This window comes from Kryptolebias marmoratus, linkage group LG16 (genome assembly GCF_001649575.2).
Source record: "Kryptolebias marmoratus isolate JLee-2015 linkage group LG16, ASM164957v2, whole genome shotgun sequence".
Lineage (NCBI taxonomy): Eukaryota > Metazoa > Chordata > Actinopteri > Cyprinodontiformes > Rivulidae > Kryptolebias > Kryptolebias marmoratus.
This window is the reverse complement of record NC_051445.1, coordinates 15599883-15622227: the sequence shown is the minus strand read 5'-3', so window position 1 is coordinate 15622227 and position 22345 is coordinate 15599883. Positions and strand designations below refer to the sequence as shown.

General features: G+C 47.1%; 3 protein-coding genes across 5 annotated transcripts; 1 reads left to right on the top strand and 2 right to left on the bottom strand.

Moving 5' to 3' along the window:
• The first annotated feature begins 95 nt into the window (after nucleotides 1–95).
• On the top strand, nucleotides 96–11699 carry si:dkey-34d22.1 (discoidin, CUB and LCCL domain-containing protein 1). Of its 2 annotated transcripts, none has more exons than XM_017433272.3 (15): nucleotides 96–284; nucleotides 2872–3093; nucleotides 4160–4297; nucleotides 5985–6036; nucleotides 6120–6192; nucleotides 6304–6437; nucleotides 6523–6560; nucleotides 6861–7052; nucleotides 7503–7615; nucleotides 8288–8462; nucleotides 8562–8654; nucleotides 8738–8831; nucleotides 9066–9103; nucleotides 9187–9297; nucleotides 10502–11699. In XM_017433272.3, the coding sequence occupies exons 1-15, from the start codon at nucleotides 143–145 to the stop codon at nucleotides 10942–10944; spliced, it is 2058 nt and encodes a 685-aa protein (XP_017288761.1). In that variant the 5' UTR covers nucleotides 96–142; the 3' UTR covers nucleotides 10945–11699. The 2 variants fall into 2 exon arrangements, with proteins under 2 accessions (XP_017288761.1, XP_017288762.1); XM_017433273.3 differs by having other exon boundaries at nucleotides 97–284; nucleotides 9190–9297.
• On the bottom strand, nucleotides 11599–15131 carry si:ch211-79k12.2 (uncharacterized protein LOC568844 homolog). 2 transcript variants are annotated; one of them, XM_017433274.3, is made up of 3 exons: nucleotides 14943–15131; nucleotides 14566–14800; nucleotides 11599–13828 (listed from the first exon to the last, which is right to left on the bottom strand). In XM_017433274.3, the coding sequence occupies exons 1-3, from the start codon at nucleotides 14967–14969 to the stop codon at nucleotides 12333–12335; spliced, it is 1758 nt and encodes a 585-aa protein (XP_017288763.1). In that variant the 5' UTR covers nucleotides 14970–15131; the 3' UTR covers nucleotides 11599–12332. The 2 variants fall into 2 exon arrangements, with proteins under 2 accessions (XP_017288763.1, XP_037836169.1); XM_037980241.1 differs by having other exon boundaries at nucleotides 14566–14797.
• Nucleotides 15132–15942: 811 nt separating this feature from the next.
• Nucleotides 15943–22139, bottom strand: wu:fe05a04 (zinc finger protein 668). Its single transcript, XM_017433229.3, has 4 exons — nucleotides 21892–22139; nucleotides 21187–21677; nucleotides 18447–19414; nucleotides 15943–17388 (listed from the first exon to the last, which is right to left on the bottom strand). Exons 2-4 carry the CDS (start codon nucleotides 21560–21562, stop codon nucleotides 16618–16620), a joined length of 2115 nt encoding a protein of 704 aa, XP_017288718.1. The 5' UTR covers nucleotides 21563–21677; nucleotides 21892–22139; the 3' UTR covers nucleotides 15943–16617.
• Nucleotides 22140–22345: the final 206 nt, after the last annotated feature.

Sequence of the window (22345 nt, the reverse complement as noted above, 5' to 3'; positions counted from 1 at the left end):
ATGGAATGCTTGGGATTCTTTGATTGGCAGTTACCGGAGCCAATAGAAAGTGGAGTTTACGTCTCGTGACCAATAGTAAACACCGAGCACTTTGCGTCTGTGGAGGTTTTTATTGAAGGAAAGGAGCTCGGACCACCGAAGTATGCGCCGTATCTTTTTTGGGCGCACAGCGCTGGAAATCATGCTCGCAAACTGCGAAAACATTGGGAGCGCAGTGAAGCCTCTTCTCGCCGCAGTTTGGGTCACTTTTAGCGTTTGTTCAGTCGGTGTCCGCGGTCAAGAAGGTAAGAAAAAAATAGTTTTATTCCTGTTTTTTTGTCAGAAACAGCTTGTGACGTGTGGACTTCAAACTTAGCGCTTCATAAGCAGCTCAAACAGGTTAATAATATATTTGGTTATTAATAAAACCTCATGTGTGTTAGTACTGATTTAACTCTAAAGCAAATAGTTCAACTGGGACAAACTGTGTGTGTATATTTAAGTTCAGGCAGTTTTATGCTAGCAAATCTGCTAGAAAACATTATTTTGCTTACTAACTTTACGTCTATTAGCAATAAATACATGCGTTTCACAGCTTGTAGGTTTGACATGATTATATATGTCGACATGTGCGTCACAAGAAGAAGCCTGAATTACTGTAAACAAAAGTAGAAATATTTCATATAGTAGGAATGAAAGTTGGTGTCATGGTGGTATTAGTCTTTATATGTTCCTGTCCATTTTACCTGCTTATTCCAGCTGTTTAACACTGTTTTCTCCCTCCCTCCCTCCTTCCCAGACAGTAGTCATGTCCTTTAATGGATCACAGTGACCACATTGAGACAGACAGAAGGACAAATAATTACACTGGCCTGAAGACCATGACTCCCAACAATCAGCCGAACCACATCCTATTATGTTGTTTTTGTTCGCCTCAGGGGCTTTGGTTTCCACATATCGGAAGATGATTAAGTCCGGGCTAAATTACGGGTTCTGCATCATTTCTTAACTCTTGTTTGGCCTGCTTTCTGTAGTTGACACCTTGGAGGTGGGGGTGCACCGTATGCGGTGACAGGTGAGCATCCTGTCTGCCAGCGCCTGTCAGCCACACCTCGGCGTGGTGGTGGGGGACGATGACACCGCCGGCTGCTGTGATTCGACTCCACCTCGGTGCCGCCTGAGCCCCCAGTTCTGTGTGCGATTTTGATTTTCTCTTTTTAGGGTTCTCCAGGACCCGGTCAGAACGGAGCATCAGTTCCCGAGTGAACATGGCATTTTATTTGTTTGTTTTTTTAAAAACAACTTGAAAGAATGCGTGTCGCCCGGTTATCACCCGCTGGAAGGGGTGAGGCGAGGCGGAGGGAGGGTGGGATGGGGATTACTGGTTGGCCTGAACTTTTCCAGCTGGTGACAGGTCCACACTCCGCTGCCCACTACAGCTGTACGCCGCTGTGGCATTTCCGGAGAATCCTCCAGGGACTCGAGGAAACCGTCGAAGCCGGCGTGATGCAGGATGTGTGACATAGGGCGAGCAGAAGGTTATCTGCAGGTCCCCCCCCTCCTCTTCCCCACCTCTCCCACTCAACACAAACACACTGGAGCCTTATATGGAAGACACGGATGAGCGGGGTGGCGTTTAGACTTGGACTGAACCCGGTGTCTTTTTCAACTTTTGACCATTCTTGGACGTGTCGCCTCCTGGGGTTTAGTTTCTCTGGAGGAGTGCAGGTTTGCTCATACCACCTCCGCAGCACTCCTCTCTGCGTAACCACTCACTCCGGGAATCGGCTCGTTTATTTTCCCCGTGACCAGCGTGGATGTTAGACCATCTAAATATTTGTGTTTTCCCATCTCCGGCTTTAAACATTAGTCACTGCTCTCCCAGGCCAGAGGATGTAACCATCAAGACGTACTTCACTGCAAGACTCTTTCACAATTCCCATTCCTTTCCCCTTAGACGTACACCTCAGGAAAAAAAATCCTAGGATTTGTATTTAATCCGGTGAGATCAAAATTTAAGAGGTGTGTTTTTTGGGTTTTGTTTTTTTTTACAACACTTTTTTGTTTTGGTTTGTTTTCTCCCCTCAGTTGTGTGCGGTGCAGTTGTGTCACCGCTCAGTTATGATTAGAAACATGCCCAGGTTCGCAGGGCGTGCTCAGATGAGACTTGTTAAAGCGTTTATTCTGAAACAATGCTTTTAACAAAGCTTTTAATATTCCGGGCGATATATTTTTTTATTGGAGGCGATGACAAAAAACCGTCTGCGGTGGAAAATGTTTCGACCGCTCCACGTCGGGGCCAGCTGTTTGGAGAAATAAAGTTTGTGGTCGGTTGCAACACACTTTTAATACTTGCAGAGCAGAAAACAAACATTTTCTGTCTAACAGAACCTGAACCTTTGCATTCCAGAGTAGCTTCTGGTTTAGATTTAAAGCATTTTGAATTTTAAAGTCCAGTTTGACATCTTATGTTAAGAAATTACCTAGTGAAACCTTGAGAATAACGTTCTGTGTGATCCCACTCCAGTACGTGTTGGGGATGACTCTCAGCTACTACCACGCCAAATTGTAGCTCAATATTTATAGAAATGAGTGGGTTATATTAGTGTTTGTGTTTTCTACAGCTAGTTGGTAGAGGCTGCCATCTCGAATCACTTTAACTTGAAAATTTATTCCTTTACAGATGGACGTCCAATGATTACTTTCTGACAGATGTTAATAAAATCCATGCAGCGGTTCATGAGGTGTTTTGCTAACAGTCACAGGCCTTTTGCCTTCAGCTGCGGTCTGTAAAAAAAAAAAAAAAAAAATCGTCAGTAGAACGAGTCTCAGATATGAACGTCTTGTGGTTTCCTGGTCACAGCCTCCTTGTTGTCCTGCTCCCGTTTCAAGGTAACGGCTGTGGACACACGCTGCTGGGAGCCCAGTCGGGCACTCTGGCCTCTCAGAACTACCCGGGCACCTACCCCAGCAACTCCTGGTGCAGATGGAGGCTCCGCGTGGCCGAGAGGCGGACGCTGCGGCTGCTGTTCGGAGACTTCGACATAGAGAGCAGCCCGGGCTGCAGCAATGGCTCCGTCGTGATCACCAACGGGGCTGGCGAACTCGTCATGGGTAAGTTCACCTCATGTGAGCTGGTTTCCGCTCCTCGTCATTATCCCATGATTGTACACACAAAGGAGATGCCATTCAGCTGACACGCCGACTGAGGAGTCGGAACAACGTTTTGCAACCAGCTGCATCAGGCGGTGTCCCGAGGGCGAAGGTGCACACCAAAACAAAGACCGGGAGATTCAGGAGATAGACACATTCTGTCAGGCTGTGCTCGGATTTACCGTCGGAATCCACAAAGCCTGCTAGTTTTTATCGTTTCCTCGGGTCTCAGGTTTAAGCCGTATTTACATGCTGAACTGCTCACAGCCTTACAGCGAAGCGACTCCCACGTAGATCATCTTTTAATTTTGCTGAATTCGTTGGAGCCATTTAATTCCTGGGTTAGGTTCATTGAACAGCGCGCAGCCAGGGAGCCAACACAGTTCTTAAAATATTGTGACGTAAAGTAATGATGTTCTTTCCTCTATCCATCTATTCTTTTCTGGGAAATCGTTACCGTGCAGTCACAGGAAAGGTTTGGACTTAAAAAAGCAAAACAAAAAAAACTACTTTAAATTGAAGTCTAGAGTTTAAAAACAGGATCTTGATGAGGGGGGAAAAGAAGCAAAAATGGGTAGCATTCTGTATACAAGTTATTACAAAGTTACACAAACGATTTGGATTCCAAAGGTTTTGAAAGATCTTCCTGAAGATTCTTCCTTGTTTAAATAATTTTGACTAAGTGCTCCTCTGGGTTGGTTACTTTGTTGTCACATATTGTAACGGTCAAGCTCAGGATGCTAATTGTAGATGTGAGAGAGTTTTACTGATTTATTCTGCTTGGGGTCTCTTCGAAACCTTTCCTAGAAAGTGTAGCTGGGAGGAAAAAGTGTTGCCAAAGGTTAGGAAGCTGTCAGCCTGAAGAGTTTGTTCAAAACCACTAAAAAACAAAGAAATCCCTTAGCATCGTCTGGGAGAACGAGGTGTTAAACCTGGTGATATTTCTACATCAGATTCTGTCCTGTGCGGTTTCCATCGAAGCGTTGCCGTGGCAACCGTGCTGTAACTGTGCGGGGTGTGTCGTCAGGTCCTGTGTGCGGGAGGCTCGCTGCGACGCAGACCAACGTGACGTTTGAGAGCAACGAATTGACGGTGACCTTCTCGTCGGGCCCACACCGCTCCGGACGAGGCTTTTTACTGTCGTACGCGACGGACGAGTACCCAGGTACGTCTGCGTCCTCGCTCTCTCGGCTCAGTCGGGCTGGTTAATTATTCATCACAGGTTCAATATTCTTATGATTGGAGCCGTCTGAAAGGCTGGCAGTCATTTTATATCACCACTTTGTCTCCTTGTCCCTGGGGAAGCAAAGAACAGATCTGAGCTTTAGTCATAACTACATGTGTGCTCATTTACAAGTTTACACTGGTGTTACTTTAACACTAGCTTTTCTTTTAATTATTGTCCTCGTGTGTGTGTTGATGTGTCTGTGTGTGTGTGAGTCACGGCTTATTGGCGCTCGCTGCCTCGGCTCTGGCATGTTTGCTCAGAAAACAAGAGTACGGCTTCTTCTCGCCGGCTGAACGGAGCCCGTCTCTCAGAGAGACTTGGTGTCCTCCAGACTTTATCAGCCCGCTAACAGCTGCGATCGCATAACCTTCACCACATAAGGCTGCTTATTTAACTGTAAGGGCTCAGCGACACAGTTTCCAGCATATGTGTGTGTGTATACGTTTAACAAAACCTTACTGACACATTGACACAGGACTGTGGAAAAGTGTTGAGTCAATCCTCATTTCTTTATTTTTGCTTCCAAGGAGCCAAAATTCTTGGCCAATAGTTCACCAATAGTTCCTTCCAAAGTGTTTTTTTTTTTTTTTAGTTTTTTTTACTTTTCAGTTCAGTGCCTCGCAATTTATCAGAGGATTTTTTTTTCCTGTTGTTGTTTTTTTATTTATTTATTTATTTATTTTAGGCCGTTTAACTCTGATTTATGAATACAAAGGCTCCTGGGTTCAGAACCAGTGTCGTGTAGACACAGAACGGAGAACGCAGCCAAAAATAAACAAATAAATTGGACCCCGAGGCACAAAGATACCAGCAGCTCGTCACAAAAAGCGCAATTTGTTTCCATTTGTTTAAGCGAATCTATGAAAAATGCCCGAAACACAGTTTGACTCATAAAGTTGTGTTTTTGTGTCAACGTGGGGATTCTCGACGAGTTATTGGCTGAAAGTTCAGCATACGGTAGATCAGTGGCTCTCAAAGTTGGGCTCGGGACCCCTTTGTGAGTCATAAATCACCAAGTAGGGCCAAAAAAAAAAAGAAAGAAAGCCTCTGTTGGTCGAGACCACTTAAAAATGCTACAAGACAATCTGGCTCATTACAAGCAAAAATCTAAAGAAAACTGGGAGTGATTTAAAACCTTTGCACTGTCCTGTGCCTAGACTGGGTAAAAGACAGAACGACGGTAAAGTCAAAGGTCTCGTGTGTCACTTCTGATGACTGTGTAGACTTGATTTGCTCTGAGGTGGAGTAACAACGACAGATGAGCTCATCCTTCTCTTTGAGCTGCAGTTTGTGTCGCGGTTTCCTGTTTTTCACTCTGCTGTTGACAAAATCCGACGGCGTCTGGAGCTAAAGCCCCGCGCTGACACACAAACCGCCGTCTGTTCGCCGTCACCACGGCAGAACTATTTGCTGGACTTGTGAATCGTAGCGAAGGGGCAGCAACAAAGGATTCAGTCACATCAATGGGGATGTCTGCCCGTCCCTTAATATAGCACTCTGTGTGCGCTTGTGTGTGTTGTATCGTTTAAGCACAAGAGGCGGACTCGTGCTGTTTAAGTTCACCTACTGTTTTTTAAAAAAGGTTTAGATTAATTCCTACGTCTGCTTGTTTTTTTTTTTCCAGATTTAATCACTTGTTTACAAAGAGGATCTCATTTCAGCGCGCAGAGTCTGACGTAAGTGTTTACCGTCTGATTCCGAAACATTAAAATCTGTGGCGCCCGGCGTGTTTCCTCACGTGTTGTTCTGCTGCCTCCAGCGTTTACTGCCCCGCCGGGTGTAAAAATGCCACAGGAGACGTTTGGGGGAACTCTGAACAGGGTTACAGAGACGTAAGCGCGAAGGGCTTCGTTTGTCCGAACTCTGTTCCAGTTATTTATTTATTTATTTTTAAACATATCAGAGAAATGTTTGACGTGGTCCACCTCTCTTCTCCGCCTCAGACCTCAGTCCTGTGTAAGTCTGCCGTCCACGCCGGAGCCACATCCGATGGCGCCGGAGGTCGCGTCACCATGAACCGAGGCAGAAGCCTGACGCTCTACGAGTCCACCTTCGCCAACGGAGTCCTCTCTAAAACGTTGGTTGGCTTTCTTGGCGTTTGAGGTCAGAGGTCATGCTGAAGTGCGGCAGCAGCCGGTCTGACTTTTGTTTTGTTTTGACAGGGGATCATTATCTGAGAAGAAGGTGCTCTTCAGTCGAGGTACGAGACCGCGGCGGCATTTCTGACCACACGCTGAAAGATTTCCTTCCAACAATAAACAGGGTTTTGTTTTTTTTGCTTGTTTTAGCCAGTTCGCCTCAAGCAGCGCATTATTTATTCCTGCAGTTAGCGTCTCACAATAGGCTGCAGTGTTTTAAACTTCAGAAATGGGGGGGGTTTCTTGCATCCATATGCAACTCAAGAAGCGAGCGTTGGTGTATATAAAACACAGAACCATAATGATCACCCTTCATCTGTTAATTTCTTTGTTTTTCCCTTCTCTCTTTTGTCCCTGAACAGAATGTAACAACATCCTGGCCGTCTCTGCTCTGAATGCCTCGTCTTTGTCGGATCAAAACGGCCGAGAGCACACAATGTCCTCGTCCTCCAGAAGCACGGAGTCCAGCCGGCACTTCCTGCTCTGGACGGCAGACAGTGGTGATCCGAACCCGTGGCTGGAGATGGAACTGGCTGATAGGAACACCATCACAGGTAAAAACCTAAAAAAAATCTATGCATTTATGCTTACTTAAAACCAATTAAACGCCTCACGTTCCTTGAAGGAATTTAAACTAAGATCATCTGAAGATGAGAAGGGACAGACTTGCAGCTGTTTTGGTCAAACCTTGTAAATCACGTTATGTGATCTCCTCCAATGTGGCGAGATCTTGTGTGATTTGTTAGCACCTGAAGTATGCGCTGAGGGTGGCCCGCAGCTACAACCACACCATGTTTTAGCTCAGTGGCTGAACAAATTATCTGAATTATAGCCGTTTCTCTGTTGGCTCAGTTAAGCTCTTTATTGTCCGTGGTTGGCTGTAATTCATATTTTGCAAGCTCTGAGTGTCGGGTTGTGTTATTTCTGTAGTGGTTTTATAAAGTCATCCTGTCTTTAATAGTTTGGGGGGAAAAAATAAAAAAGTGTTGCTTTTTCTTTTTCAGGCTTGATAACAACGGGATCAGCTGATCACTACACAAAATCCTTCAGTCTTTATTTCAGCAAGGACAGGAAAACCTGGAGGCCTTACAAAGGTGCTCTGAGCAAAGAGAAGAAGGTTGGTGTTTCGTTGTCTCGAGAACACTATGAGACGAGTCCTCATAGTTCTCATCAGAGTGGGAATAAAGGCCTTTGCGTACTCCATGAGAAGTCACAAAGTGGTTGCGTGGCAAAAATGGCGTCATTTTGTTTGCGTAGCAGCTTTGTCCACAGCTTTGTGACACAAGGCCGTGGCTGAACTGTTTCTCAGAGGTTTGCGCCAAGTATGGTGTGATTGGTCCAAAGTTGTTGTGGGCATGTTTATGCGGAAAAGCTGGTGAGCTTTACTGCTCTGCAGAGAAGCAGCTAACCGAGGCTGTTGTAAAGACGGCTGTATGTTCTGACTGTTCCAGCAAAACTTAGAAACCTATGAACTTAAAAAGACCGCGCAGAGACACAGGTTGCTCTTCGTGACTGTCTCAGTGTCTCAGACTGTCTCAGGGAAGGAAAGTTCTGTACGAGGACAGGAGAGTTGAGAATCCGTCAGGAATAAACCTGTTTTAAAGCTGTAGGAGGGAGGAGCTTCCCGGGAGTTCTGATCCGAATGTCTCTTGGACGTTGAAAGGTGTGCGAAAACAAACGTCTCACAACCACGTGACCACACCGACTTCTTGACTTCTTATGGAGTGCGCCGGAGCCTTTGGCTTTTTATGGCTTTATGAATCCCTGTTATCATCTTTATGGCTCGCAGGTGTTTCAGGCGTACACAGACGGCCACCTGAAGGTGCTCAACAGCCTGTTTCCTCCTGCGGTGGCTCGGTTCGTCCGGCTCCAGCCTCTGAGCTGGTCCGGGAGAGCCTCGGCTCGGGTCCAGGTCCTGGGCTGTCCTGCAGCCAAGGCCCCGCCGAGGTCTCAGCCTCCTGCACGTGAGCATATATCCGGTTTACTCAGAGTGAATGTCACCTGTTCACACAGCTGGGGATCGTTTTCAAGGGGTTCTAGATGTTTCTTTTATTTTTTAACAGAATCTCCATCCATAAAAATCAACATGGACACTCAGCAGCCGAGCCCGTCCCCCACCCCCACAGAGAGCTCACTGTTAATGGAAACAACACCAAGTAGGTGCCTGTTTCGTCGTCTCACGGGTGTTTTTGTTTTGTAACATGCGTGCTAAATGAGTTAAAACGCCAAACTCCTGCAGGCACCAGTCAGCCGGTGATGGTGGCGGTGGGAGTGGTCCTGGGACTCATCATGTGTGGGAGCTGCCTGCTGGCTGGAGTCTGGTGGAAACGAAGGTATCATTTTTAAAAACGATTCTTTTATCTGTTTTGTCACTGAATTTGCCAAAAAAGAAAAAAAAATGCCATTAAAAACTGATAATACAGCTACAGATGAATTTGCAAAATTTAAGTCCTCAAATCCTCTTCTTTATGTTGTCAAATCAAGTTTTTTTGTGAGCAAAGATTGACCAAAAACACTGTTTCTTTGTCAAATACCTTCATTGTTTCTTTTTTTATCTTTTAACAAAGGAAAAAAGTCTCCCAGATGAAGAACTCTTTGCCCACAGGTCAGCAAAGCTCTCATATTCTCCGGCTCTTTGAATCAAATGTTAAAAGTATTATCGATGACTGTCTTGTGTTTTATCTCAAGTAGGTGGCCAGGGTTTTAAGGCGAAGAGTTTCCCCTGTCCACAGTCGGAGCTCATTTCTTACCCGCTGGAGAGAAACGTCCACGATGCTCTGCCTGCTCCCCCTCTTAACGGTGCGGCTTGATGAACGTTTGATTCTTTTCCTTTTTCTTTTACTTGCCTCCCTTTTTGTTTTTTTTTTCACTGCCCCGTTCCTGGCTTCAGAGGTCAGTTTGAGCAGCTCCTACCAGGCCTGACGGGCAAACGCGTCTCTCTGCGGGACTGTCCACTCGCCCCGTATAAACAGTCCTTTCTTCGGTCCGCAGGGCCCCTCTGAAAGAGACCCTTTAACTGGGGCTGGATAAAGGGAGCAACCAGCCTGCCGCCTCCATCCACTCTACTCCACCGGTCCCGTCTCTGTCCTCACGCCCCCCCCTCCCCTACCCCAGCAAGGGTTCACACAGAAATCTAGAAACAATCAAGACAGATGGGTCAATGCGAAGATGATAATGACAGCTGTCAAAATCGAAGATGAACCTTTAGTGCTTACATGGACCATAATTAACAAAAGCATCAAATGAATGCAGACGGGGTTTAGCTGAAAGGGAGTAAAGGTCCATGTTTCCACCCCACATCTGATTGATCCATGTGAAACCCCGTCTACGCCCCACTACAGGGTGTAGATGGTCCAAAAGGTGTCACTGTGGTTTCATTTAACAGCAGCAAACATCAAGAAGCTGGTTTCTGCTGCAGAACGTTGATCCGAAACAGACTGAGAGTCTGTTGTTTAAATTCAGTAAAGCTGAGCTGAAAAGCTTGGAAATGATCTGAAATCTGTTGGAAAATCTTAGGCTGCGTTCACACTGCAGGCTTTAAAGTTAAATTCCAATTTTTAGTGAAATCCACGTAGCGAGCGTGCTCAGTGTTGGCGAAGGTAAACACGGATGGTAATAGTGGAGCGTGCCTGTTGTCCAAGCGGAGCCAGCACATTAAGAGGTTAAGAAAGGTTGAAAAAAAAGAAAGAGAGCCGGTTTTTTGGGCCATGGTGTTTTGTGGGGGCAGTGGCAGCGACATCCAGACAGAGAAATGTGTGGGGTTCAGAGTTGAAAAGCAAAAAACAAATTGGATTTGGGACACTTCAGGCTGCAGTGTGAACGTAGCCTTAGACAAGGTGCAAGGTATGACGTCTTGAAAATATTTAACAACTTATTTTATTTGGCTGTCTAATTGCTGCATCAACGCCTGTAAGAGCAAAAAGACAATTTGTGACTTCTACTTCAGGTGGAATTTCCCCTTCGTATCCTCATGGTTTTGATGGCTTGTTCCTTTGTTCCTCAGACTACGCTGCGCTGGCACCCAGCGCCGTCGAAAAGAAAGTGGGTTCAACGTTCAGGCCTTCCTCAGATGAGGGCTACACCACGCCCTTCACCAGCATCCACTACGACACGCCCGGCGGCCTTCCCGAGTACGCCGAGCCACTCCCCCCGGAGCCGGAGTACGCCACGCCTTTCAGCGAGCTGCCCTCCAAGTCCAAATTGCCAACGCTAGCAGGGGTCAATCACAGCGACGCGCACAGACCTCACGCTCCCGGAGCCGCCAACGGAACCAGGACGACTCCCAGCCAGGGTCAGTACGACTGCCCCGCCCACAGGATGCTGTTCAACGGTTACTGCACTCCTGCGCCGCACGCCAGCGGCCCCCGACCCGTCAGCGAGGTCTACGCAGAACCCAGGTCAAGTGACTCTTTACTGCAGAAGCACACCTACGAGGAGCCTTTGTGAGCGCAGGTAAGGAGGAAGAGGTTCCCCTGAGCAGAAACATGTTGGGATCAGAAAAGAACTCTTAGCTGGGCGGTGCTCTCCACGGAGCCTTCCTGCTGACGTGCCGGTAAGTGACGCACCTAGAGGTCGGGGGTCACTTTGAAACCTTCATTCATGCAGAGTTTATCACTCAGAACACAAGACCTCAGAGCCACGTGGACCTAACGGTTTCCTCACACAGGCGCACATCCTGGCGATGCGCAAAGAAAACACAGGCCCGAGAGTGTCTGAAACATTTTACTAATGAAAAGTTTAACCACAAGTTGCACTTTCTGAAAACGCGTACAGAAGTGTTTATTTAAAAGCTTCGATACAAAACAATGGACTGAATGTTACTTGTTCTCACAAAACTGCATAATATTCACAATATACTTTTAACACTGTTAAAAACACTGTAACCAAGTGGGTAATGTTGTGTTTTTACCACTAGGTGGGGCTGGTGAGCTTCAGACATTAACATGTATAATCATGTCTTCTGGTTCTCCCCATCCTGTAACATATTGATTTAAATACTTATATTTATGTTAAAAACTGCTGACAACAAAGGCACAGAGGACGATGGACATTATTTCCTTTGGGAAATGAAGCCTTCAGGACGATTTTCATTGTGATGTGAACTCGCTTTCCCCAAAATTAGAAACATCTATAAAATTTTGGTGAAATTAACTTTTTTTTTTATTATTATTATTCCTTAAAGGAATCTACAATAAGAAAATGATGCCATTCAAAAAAAATTATTCTTTGTTTTTTTTTTTATGTGGGAAATTTAAGTTTTAATTATGAAATTACTTAAATGAAATAAACTTGAATGACACCCCTTTGTGACCACTGATCATTTTGCATAAAGGATACCTCATTTTAAAGTTATTTTTTTCATATTAAAAATCCTTTAGTGTAATGATCAAAGGCAGACAGAATCAAGTCCCTCTTTATGAGTAAAGATCACTAAATGCTTTTGGCAAGTTTTATATTCTAATAAAACAAGAATGCCTCTTTCATTGAAGCACAAACAAACCGGTGTATTCAGGTTACAGCTGGGTTTGGTGTTGGTAAGTTTAAGGTTACTGTCGCACAGAGTCGTTCCATAAACCTACGTAACCTGCTCCTCAAATGATATCGTTGGGGCAACACGTTAAGTTCCTGCGTAAAAACTTTACAGAGTCCCTTACAAATGTATTAAAGATGATGTGAAGCTTGTAGAAAACCATCTGTTAATCTGTAGTAGATTAAACAGATGCAGTGCAATATCAGAAGTATTTAAGGAGTAATGATTAGGTAAACATATTCCACAACTAACTTCAACACAAAAGTAATTACTTTGTAATCTGGATGTTTATCCAACATGAACATTAATTCCCTCTCACAGGCTGGTGAACCTCCTCGCTTGTGTTGAACTTCCTCTGCCCCTCTTCTTCTTCTTCTTCCTCCTCTTCCTCCTCCTCCTCCTCCTGTCTTCCATCGTGTGAGTAGTGCACCAGGGTCTGGTGTTTGTTCCTGGCCGGAGCATCTTTGAAGCGCAGGCCGCAGTCCTCGCAGGCATAAAGAAGCCCCTCTCTGCGGCCGTCCGTGGCTCCTCCCTGTGGTTTCCTGTCAGGTCCGCGATCAGCAGACATCACCTCTGCAGAAGTGTTTGGAGCTGTGCGCGAGTCGGTTTCTGAGCCGCGCCTAACGTTCACAGTCCTCGGACGCCCGGGGGAGCATCCTGACGACCCCGGGTACGCGCTCCCGGCTCCTCCCTCCCCGTCTTGTTCGGGGGCCAGGCCGTGGACCGTGCGATAGTGGAAGCGGATCCCGGAGCGGTTGGAAAAGCCCTTCTCGCAGATGCTGCAGATGAAGGGCCTCTCGCCCGTGTGGATGCGGGTGTGAACCTTCAGCGCTCCTGACTGGGTGAAGCACTTCCCGCACTGAACGCAGCTGTAGGGCTTCTCCCCCGTGTGGGTCCTTTGGTGGGCCCGGACCCCTGCCAGGTGGGGGAACCCCCTGCCGCAGAAGCCGCATGAGTACGGCCTCTCGCCTGTGTGAATCCGCCGGTGGATCTTCAGCGCCCCTGACTGGCTGAAACTCTTCCCGCAGTCGGCGCAGGAGTAGGGCCGGGCGCCCGTGTGCACGTTGAGGTGTATGCGCAGGTTGCTGTGCGAGTTGAAGGCCCTGCCGCACTCCGTGCAGAGGAAGCCGGGCGGCTTGTGGGCGTGCTCTGCGCGCTGATGCTGCAGCAGCTGCGACGGCCGGTTAAAAGCAGCAGCGCAGTGCATGCATGGGTGCAGCGACGACAGGGTCCTGCCCCGTTCGTCCTGTTGCTGCGGCCGCCTGCGCTGCTGCTGGGAGACCTGAGGACACGACGGAAAGGAGCACTGGCAGGACAAGCAGGGGAAGGGTCCGGAGAGCTGCGCGGAGCGGGCGAGTTGAGGACAGGGCACGCAGGACGTCAAGGGGCAGTGGTGGTGGTGAAAGTGATGGTGGGTGTGCGAAAAAGGCGAGTCCCTGCTTTGCTGGTTGCCCAGCAGCTGAGGGCAGGCCTGTAGGCTCCGGTGGCAGCACAGGCAGGGAAACATGGAGAGGTGGGACAAAGATGTCCTCAGAGGAGGAGCGTCAGAGTTTTGGGTTCGGCTCTGAGCGCCCCCGTCTCCCCGAGGCCGACCAGATGGGCTGGACTCGGGCGCGGATGTGCTGCTGGGCACGGTGGTGTCAGGGGGGCAAATGCTGAGGCTGAGATCCTCGGGCTGGCATGAAGCTTGTAGAAACGGTGAGGACGACGCGGACTGTCGAGGTGTTAGTGTCTCAAAGGAAGGAGGGGAGCTGGAGAAGGGGCAGCCGGGACAGGTGCAGGCATGGTGCAGATCTAAACCTGAAAGATAAACACGGAATATTACACTTGTGCCAACAAAATAAAACAAAATCATAGGCTTAGCATCTCTTTAAAGGAAAGCCTATCAACCATCAACTTTCATGACATCATCTTATGTTGAGAAATGACAAAGAGTTGCCGCCGTTTTTTGGTCAATTTTCAAAAATCTCGTTATGAACAATATCATGAAATATCCCGTTCAGAATGTGCTGCGAACAAACTTCAGCTACCACCACAAGTTTGAACTCAACATCTGTAAAACTGACCGAATCATAGCCATTTTTTGTGTTGGCTAACGTGGACCAGCTGTGACTGCCATCTTGAATTGGACGGACTCCAAAAGTTAATTGATTGTAGATGTACATCCATTGATTAGTCCTTGAAAGTTTCATTAAAATCTATCCAGTGGTTTATGAGATATTTTACTAACAGGCAAACAGGGTTGACTCCAACAGGTAAGGCTAAACTCATGAGTATCACTTGGAGCACGTGTTGTGACTCACTCTTGGCTACTATCACACCAAATTGTAGCTCAATATCTGCTGAACTGACTGATTTATAGCCATTTATGTGTTTTGCTGTTTTTAATGTCAGTTGGCTGTAGTAGCCATCTTGGATCGGATTGGCAACAAAAGCTAATGAGTCACAAAGGCACATTCAGTGACTCTTTACTGGAAGTTAGAATAAAATCCACCCATTGGTTCGTGAGATATTTTGCTAAAAGACAGCGTTGGCACCTTCTCCTCTGTCCCTGGCCTCTCCTCTCCTCTGTGATGCTTCAGGCTGGATCCGTCTGCCGGAAGCTGCCTCCCGGGGTGGCTGGAGGGGTTCGAGGGGAACAAGTTTGGTCCCCAGCCCGGCGGCCGGCCCCCACGTTGCGTTTCGCACATCTGGCTGGAGTTTGGGTTGGTTTCCAGATGTGAGGAGCTCCCCGATGAACTGATGCATCTCCATCCAGGAGCTTTGAGCCTGCTGCGGGGAGCACACGCAAAGGCGCACACTGAAGTCCGACACATTCATGGGTAAATTACAGTCTTCACCAATCGACGGGTTTAGCACATTTTAAAAAGTGAAAGGGAGTGGAGGAAAAAAATGGCGGCGTCGCTTTACTCACGATATTGGTGCTTTTGTCTTTGTCCATGATATCAGCCAAGCGCTGCCGCGGGCTTTCCTGCCTGGCTTCACAGCTGAAGGGTTTAAACTCTTCGGCTCAGCGGTAAAAACGAGTTAAACAAACGGACGAGTTAGTTCTGACATTGTTGCGACTCGCCCATTTAAAAACATCCGGTCAGCGAGCGGTGTGTTTCCGGGGTTTTGAGTCACGTGGTGCGCTGACGTCACGCGACACGGAAACTAGTATTTTTTTTATTATTAAAAACAACACTGCTAATACAAAGTAACAATTAGGCTTCACAGGTTGAGCTGTATATATTTTAAAAATATAAAACAACACAATCATTTTGCATAGCCAGGAACAAGCAAAAAGTATAAAGTTGTTGAGCAGATTTATTTTTTAACGAAATTAAGAGACTCACAAAAACATTTCAGGTATATTTCCCAATGACATAAATTTGGATTAACCTTATAAAAAATCTACATTTATGAACAATAACACCTCCCCAATGATATTAAGTTATTAATTAAAAGTTCTATTTTATTTTGGGGTTTTTTAAAAACCAATTGTTATTATTGTTATGGTCAGACCTTACATCTTGCTCCAAAAGTCTTGAGTGACACTACAGTGGAAGAGGAATATGGATATATTTTGTCCTAATTTTAGAAATAATATTCATTCTGAAATCCTTAAGAATGTAGTTCTGTTTCATTTCTAAAGTCTATGTTTTCTATATCCAGTTGATTTAAATCTAGGCTTAAACAAGATTTGTTTCATTCCAAAACTTCCCCTGAGCTAAGAGGTGCTGGAACTGCTTTTATCAGCTTGTTGTAAATCCTGACGTCTGACGTCAACTAAGAAAAGGAAGTTTCTTAAAGTATGTGTTTCTTTCTACAGTGAAAAACCTCACAAGGAACATTTTTGTGTAAGTTCTCTCTCTGTGCAAACAGAAAGCACGACTGAATTTTAAAAAACAAAACCTTACCTCGACACAGTGAAGTGCCTCACTTCAGGAGCAAATGTTTATTTGAAAACACATTGAAGTGTAACTGCATAATACATAGGTTCAAATAGTGTAAATTACAAGGTGACCAAGTGTCCGTATCATTCGTAATAGTTTAAATATTTAAATGCTTCTAGAAAAAAATACAAAAAAAGGACATAAAGGACTTTGTCTCCACGCACAGATATAAAGAACTAACTAACGACAATCATTAATATAAATACTGAAACGAATCCAGCACAACATTGCATAGGTTTCATCCCGCCACCAGCCTGACCCTGAACACAAATGAAAATAAAATAAGATGAGGAATGTTTCTGCTTAAGCTAAGAGGAAAGGATCGTTTCCCCTCGGGTCACGACTCCTTTAATTTATTGCCAGCTCTCGGTAAGATAAAGGAAAAATATGTTTTGTTTTGTGTAAAAAGAAAACCATAATCCTAAAAAAAACCCACAGTGGATTCATGCTAGTTGAAAGATAACAGAAGGAAAGTCTTGCATTATATTAAAATGGAATGATGTAGCATCTATAGTCATGTTCAAGTGTACACCATACCTTTCAGTACTGGTAGTTTAATGTCAGTGCCATGTTTGTGTCTACAGTTATTGCAAAATACAATGTGCTTCTACTGCAGTAACTTTTCTCTTTCCTACGTCAGCACAAACGAAGAACTCAAAGGTCCGTTTCCATTTTGATTTTCTTCTCTGGCCCGCAGCGAGTCAGCTGGCTGCACGTGGACGACCACAGATCCAACCCAGAACCGGGAGATGGAGGTGCTCCTTTTATGTGCACTGTCAGTTCGGGAGACGCTGTCTGAGCACTGAGAGGAGAGAGAACCCTGGGCTCCGTCTTACACCGCTTGGCTGCGGAGTATCCGTCTGTCCCTCGTGTTTCCGCACCGTGTTCCTGCTTTGAGATGCCGAATTCCTTCGGCTCCCTTTTAACTCGCAGAGGGGCGTTTGACTCCGCGGGAGAGCTGCACTTTTTGGACAAATCCAAAGGTGCTTCCACGCTGCCCGCGTACCCCGTTAACAGCTCGAGGGAGGCGTTCAGCGGCACCCCGACTGCGGCGTTCGCTCCGAGCAGCTCGCTGCAGCTGGACAGCGCAGACGGAGGCGTCTGCGGCACGGCTCGCACCGCGGCCACCGGCAGAGTCTGCATTTCGCTCGTGGGGCCAACGGGAACGAACAGGACCAGATTGACCCCGGGAGGCGGCTTCTCGTCGATGGTTAGAGTCCATAAGCCGTCTGACGACGCAGCAGAGAGACTCCCCGAGCCGGGAGCGGGACTGCACGAGTCACTCAGAGGTGTCGCCGGGCTGGTTGGAACCGGATCAGGAACAGGGACCGAGTTGGCTGTGTTCGCCGACGATGGTTTAGCCTTTTTTTTCTTAGCTTTTTTAGGCGGTGAGCTCTTAGGAGTCGGATGCTTCTTAGGAACACTCTGAAACGGCACAGGCATGAACATGTGTAAAAACATGATTGGAAAAAGGCTAAAATGCATTTCTGTGAGTTTAAAACAATATTTGACTGGAACAACAGTCCAAAATGATTAATATGTCAAATGTGTTCTTTATATGTTTTAAAAGTCATTAAGGTAAGAAATTTACTGTGCGTATGTTTCCAAGTATGACACGTAAAGACTATTTAAAAAAATAATTACTTCAGTATCCTGGTTTGTGTAAACACCACCTGAGTCTAAGAAACTGATATCCTGAGTTTGTTGACCTGAGGACTCTGTGGAATGGGACCATTTAAATGTTTATCTGGGCACTTTGTGTAAAGAATTACAGCACGAGGACGTAAAGAAGCAGCTTTTTCAAGTAATTTCACCACATTTACAACAATTAATATAAAAATAAATAAATCAAGCTGATATTTAAACAGGTAACCTCGCCTGTACAATGTTTTAAAACACAGGAAACCTGCAGGTCATCCTAGCAAGGTGCAGACTGGAAATGAACAACAAACAGCTGCTTTATTTTAGAAAAATATGTGATAATGACAGTAACAGTCTTTACCTGTTCTGTCAGTACGGACACAAATAACACTGTGTGTTTCAGCAACTCTGTTATCATCTAAAGCGGCAGTGAAAGACTATCTGATTGACTAAATATGTTACTGACAGGAACACACCACACAAGGAATACAGCAGTCCTTCACAATACTGATAATGCCTGGATTAATATCGCAATAATTCAAATTTTATTATATTGTGAAACCCCCAAGCTCTGAATATGATAAAGTGTCAGCTAATGTTCATTACCATCTTAAATGAGGCATTAGGTGAAGTTCTCCTTTTTTATCCAATGTTTTTAAAAGGAAGATAACTTATAAACAGGTCCTTTAAGGACTTTCACAGGAAGGCAGTCGTTTACACAGAACAGAGCTACAAGTAAAATAACATCAAAATTTTCTCTGTTTTTAGACTCCGGTCACCAAAGTAGAGACTTTAAAACGCGGCGTAGTGACTGTAAGACCACGTGGCCGTCCTGCACTCACCACAGGCTGAGGCGTCTGCCCGCAGGTCTTCAGGTGGCTGTCGTAGTTCTGCTGGTAGGGGAAGCCCAACCCACAGCTCTGACAGAAGCAGGGCGACTGCCCGGCGTGGCCCCCCATGTGTGACATCAACAGCAGCGCCGACCGGAAGCCCTTCCCGCACTCGGCGCACTTCAGCACCCTCTGGTGAGCGCCGGCGTGCTTCTTCAGCTCCTCCGGCGCGTCGAACCTCTGGCCGCACTCCAAGCACCGGATCTCGCCGGTTTTCTGGTTGGGCTCCTGGTTGCCCCAGCAGCCCGTGTCCCTCTTGTGCTGCTGGAACTCGTCCTGGCTGAGGAACTCCCTCAGGCACGCTACGCAGTGAATGCGCTGCGGCTCGCACTTGTGCTTTCGGTACAGCTTAGCCAGGCGGAAGTGGCAGCGGCAGCGGATGCAGGTGTACGGCAGCAGGCCGAGGTGGGAGAAGCTGTGCTTCAGCAGGGCGTTCTTCTTGGCGAACGTCTCGTGGCAGTCTGTGCATTTGAAGCTGCGGAGGCACGTCCTCTTCTTGTGGCGAGCCAGGGACTTCTCAGAGCGGAAGCTGCGCCCGCACACCTCGCACGCAATGTTCACCATGCACTTGTGGAACTGCACGTGACTTTGGCAGTCCTTCAGCGAGGTGAACACGCGCTTGCACAGGTCACACTCGTAAAACCGGTCCTCCGGGTGAGCCCTGGACAGGTGCTTCTTCAGCTCCTCCTGCGAGCCGAAGCCCATCAGACAGATGCGACACCAGAGCCGCTCGGCTTTGGCCTTGGCGTGCGTGCGCAGGTGGACCCGGTAGCTGTATATCTGACAGAAGCGCTTCCCGCATTCGGCGCAGCAGTACGGCCGCGCTCCGGTGTGCAGGTTCATGTGGTCTTGGAGCTTGAACTTGGAGGGCAGCTGGAGGTCGCAGACGCTACAGCGGTGGTCTCCTGAATTCCCCAGATCTGAGGGGGGAACCAACAGAGAGTGAGCAGACTTGATAGGCAGAACAGAAAGATAGAAAAAAGATGCAACTAGTGACCATAAACTTATCAAAACTAAATATACAAAAAAACTTTACTTTAACCTGATAGTTGATCTTTTCAAACTTGGGCACGTTTTGTCCATCTTTTGAGTCCATATCAGCAAAGTTCAAGGCTCAGCCTTTGATTAGCCCTGCTTCTGGTTTGTTTTTATTCATTTTTAGTTTTTCCAAATGTGTTTGAAATATTTTGTGTTAAACAACAGGGGTCACTTTACTTTCACTCGGGGCTACATCACGGAGGAAGTATTTCAGCACACCTGCACCTACGTAGAAATCCTAACCGAACAGCGGCAGGTGCTCACCGCTTCTACTGACGCGAATCCTGTTGGCTTTGTGCTAACCGTTTGAACACCCTAGCTTAGCCTAGCTCGTACCACAGCAGCGTTGAAGTATTTTCTCACAGCAGCTGGGAGTCTGTCCCTCACGACACGGGAGTTAGGTATTATTGAGCCTTTTGGGGTGGAAATAATACCTGAACTGTCCATCTGTGGTTAGGCTGACGTCGGGCTAAGTTTGAGCTCAAAGTGGAAGTTTTATTAGACGTAGAAACTTGTCACAGACACCTAAATGTAGCCAGGAATGGGAAGCAAACCAAACGTTCAGTGTGGGACCTGACCTTGCGATCCCTGGCTTTGTAGAACTTCCTGCACGCTGCTGAAACCCATCAGCCACACGGTTCAGCTGTAGTTCCTCCCGCTGCCGTGTTTCAGCTGGAGGAGCAATCTGACTGAATATGGTGCTCATTTCATTTACCTCTTCTGAGGCAGCTTATTGTACGTAATTCATAAAGAGTTTTATTACTTCACGGGCCAAACAGAATGAGCTTGCGGGTCAGAGAAGGTAAGGCCCGGGAGACAACCACTTGAAACTACCGTTTTAGGGGATAAACAACAACAAAAATGTGTGAAATCAGCTCAACGTTGAGGGAGAAGGTAAAATAGCAGCAATAGAGTCACGAGACTTACTTTTTTTTTTTTTTTTAAAAAGTGCTTGTTTGTTGCTTCGAACATGCTCAGATTGCTGAAAGGTGGGCAATAATGTTTTTCAGGGGTAGGTTGTTTGCGTGTCGGTGTCTGTTCCCAAAGTATCCCATGAACCAATGAAGGAGTTTCATCGAAACGCACAGAAAGTAATCACTGGGTTTACGCCTACGACTAAATTGTCTCCGAGACGCTTCGCTTCAGAGTTAATATTCCCCCCCAAAAAAACAAAAGCAGAGGCTGGTGGTTGTGCATTTCGGATTAGTGGCAACAGAGATTTTCCAGAGCACCTCAGGGGAACTGAGAACACTGAACTGTACGACTGCTAATGTTCTGTAAAGAAACAAACAACAATTTCCCTTCAGGCAAATTGTGTTGACAGACGACATTTTAAATCCTACCCCAGAGCACCTGGTCTGACAGAAAAACATCCCTCAAACAGAAAGGCATGCATTCACGTTTGATTAGTTTCTTTTTAGTTATGCTGGCTCATTTCCGTCGTCTGCTGCTTTAAAGGCACTTGAGACGAGCAGCTGAGAGTTATCCTCAGGTCGTCTGACCAGACCTGGCGTTACCCCATGTGATCGGGCGCGACTGCCGCTCGCACGGTTTGACCGGAGCGGCGCGATCTCCGAGCACGAGAGGTGGGCGGGTGACGCACAACCTCGTGCCAAAGATGTCATGACTGCGTCGACCTCCCGGTCGGTCTCACCGTCACTCAGCTCCTCCTCATCCACCTCATCATCGTCCTCGTCATCGAGTTCATCGTCCTCGTACGTGCCTGACACGTCGCTGTCGTCGGAGTCCTCGTCGTCGCCCGGCTGCCCCTGCGTGGTCTCCCCATCAGCCTTCTGCCCATTCCCCTCGGCCCCAGCAAGCAGCTGTGGGGTCTCTGCTGCAGGACAGTCCCCTGTGGACTCTGACGCCTCTGTCCCGCTGAGATCCTGCTCGCCCTGTTGGCTCCCTGCACGACTCGGCCGTCTGCAGGTCTGTGCAGGCGACTCGCTGGTCTGCTGGGGCTCTGAGAGCTGCTCCGCCGCACCTGCTTCTTGTCCACGTCTGGTCTGCCTTCTCCGTTTGTCTGACATTGAAGCGAGACGAGGCTGACTTGTCCACAGGTGAAGTGTCCCTCAGGCTGCGGGAGAGGCTCGGAAGTCCCAGATCTGTGAGCCGGATGTCCGGGGATTTACTCAGCGGGCATGCCTGTGGAGAGCAGCAGGTGTTAACTCAATGATGCTAGCTGACTTTAAACACTCAAACAGCCCCGTTCCTGATTCCCCTCACCTCTCAGGCGACACCATCGACGAGAAAACTCATCTGACTCGTGTTCCTTTAGCAAATGTCTTATCTGTGTTTATTTTTTAAATGAATTCCTTTATGACACACCTTAACACCCCCGCTGGCTCGTGTAGCTCACCTGGCAGAAGCTGAGGACGGTGGAGCAGCGTGGCTCGGCGGCTTTCCCCCGTCGACGTTTGCTTCATTCAACCCGAAACGCGCGAAAGGCATAATGTGTGAGCGGAAAACAAAACACCGGCTTGAGTATCCCGGGACGGCGAGCAGAGAGCAGCCAGCTATCGGACCGATGAGCACTGCGGATCCGTTAGACAACAAAGACAAACACACGAAGAAGCAGTGCGGGGAGAGAACGTCCCGGTCCGGCCACTCGAGCGCCGCCCCAACGTCCGGGAGTGGTACTACACCTCAAATCACCATGACTACAGTAAACTATAATGTCTCTGGTGTATTCATACATATTTATACTTTTAGACCACTTTTATGGACTTAGTAGCAAGGTTCTAATACGTTAATATGGATGATTTTTTACACCTGCAACTAAAAAACTTATGTTTTTTTTTTTCATCTTTTTC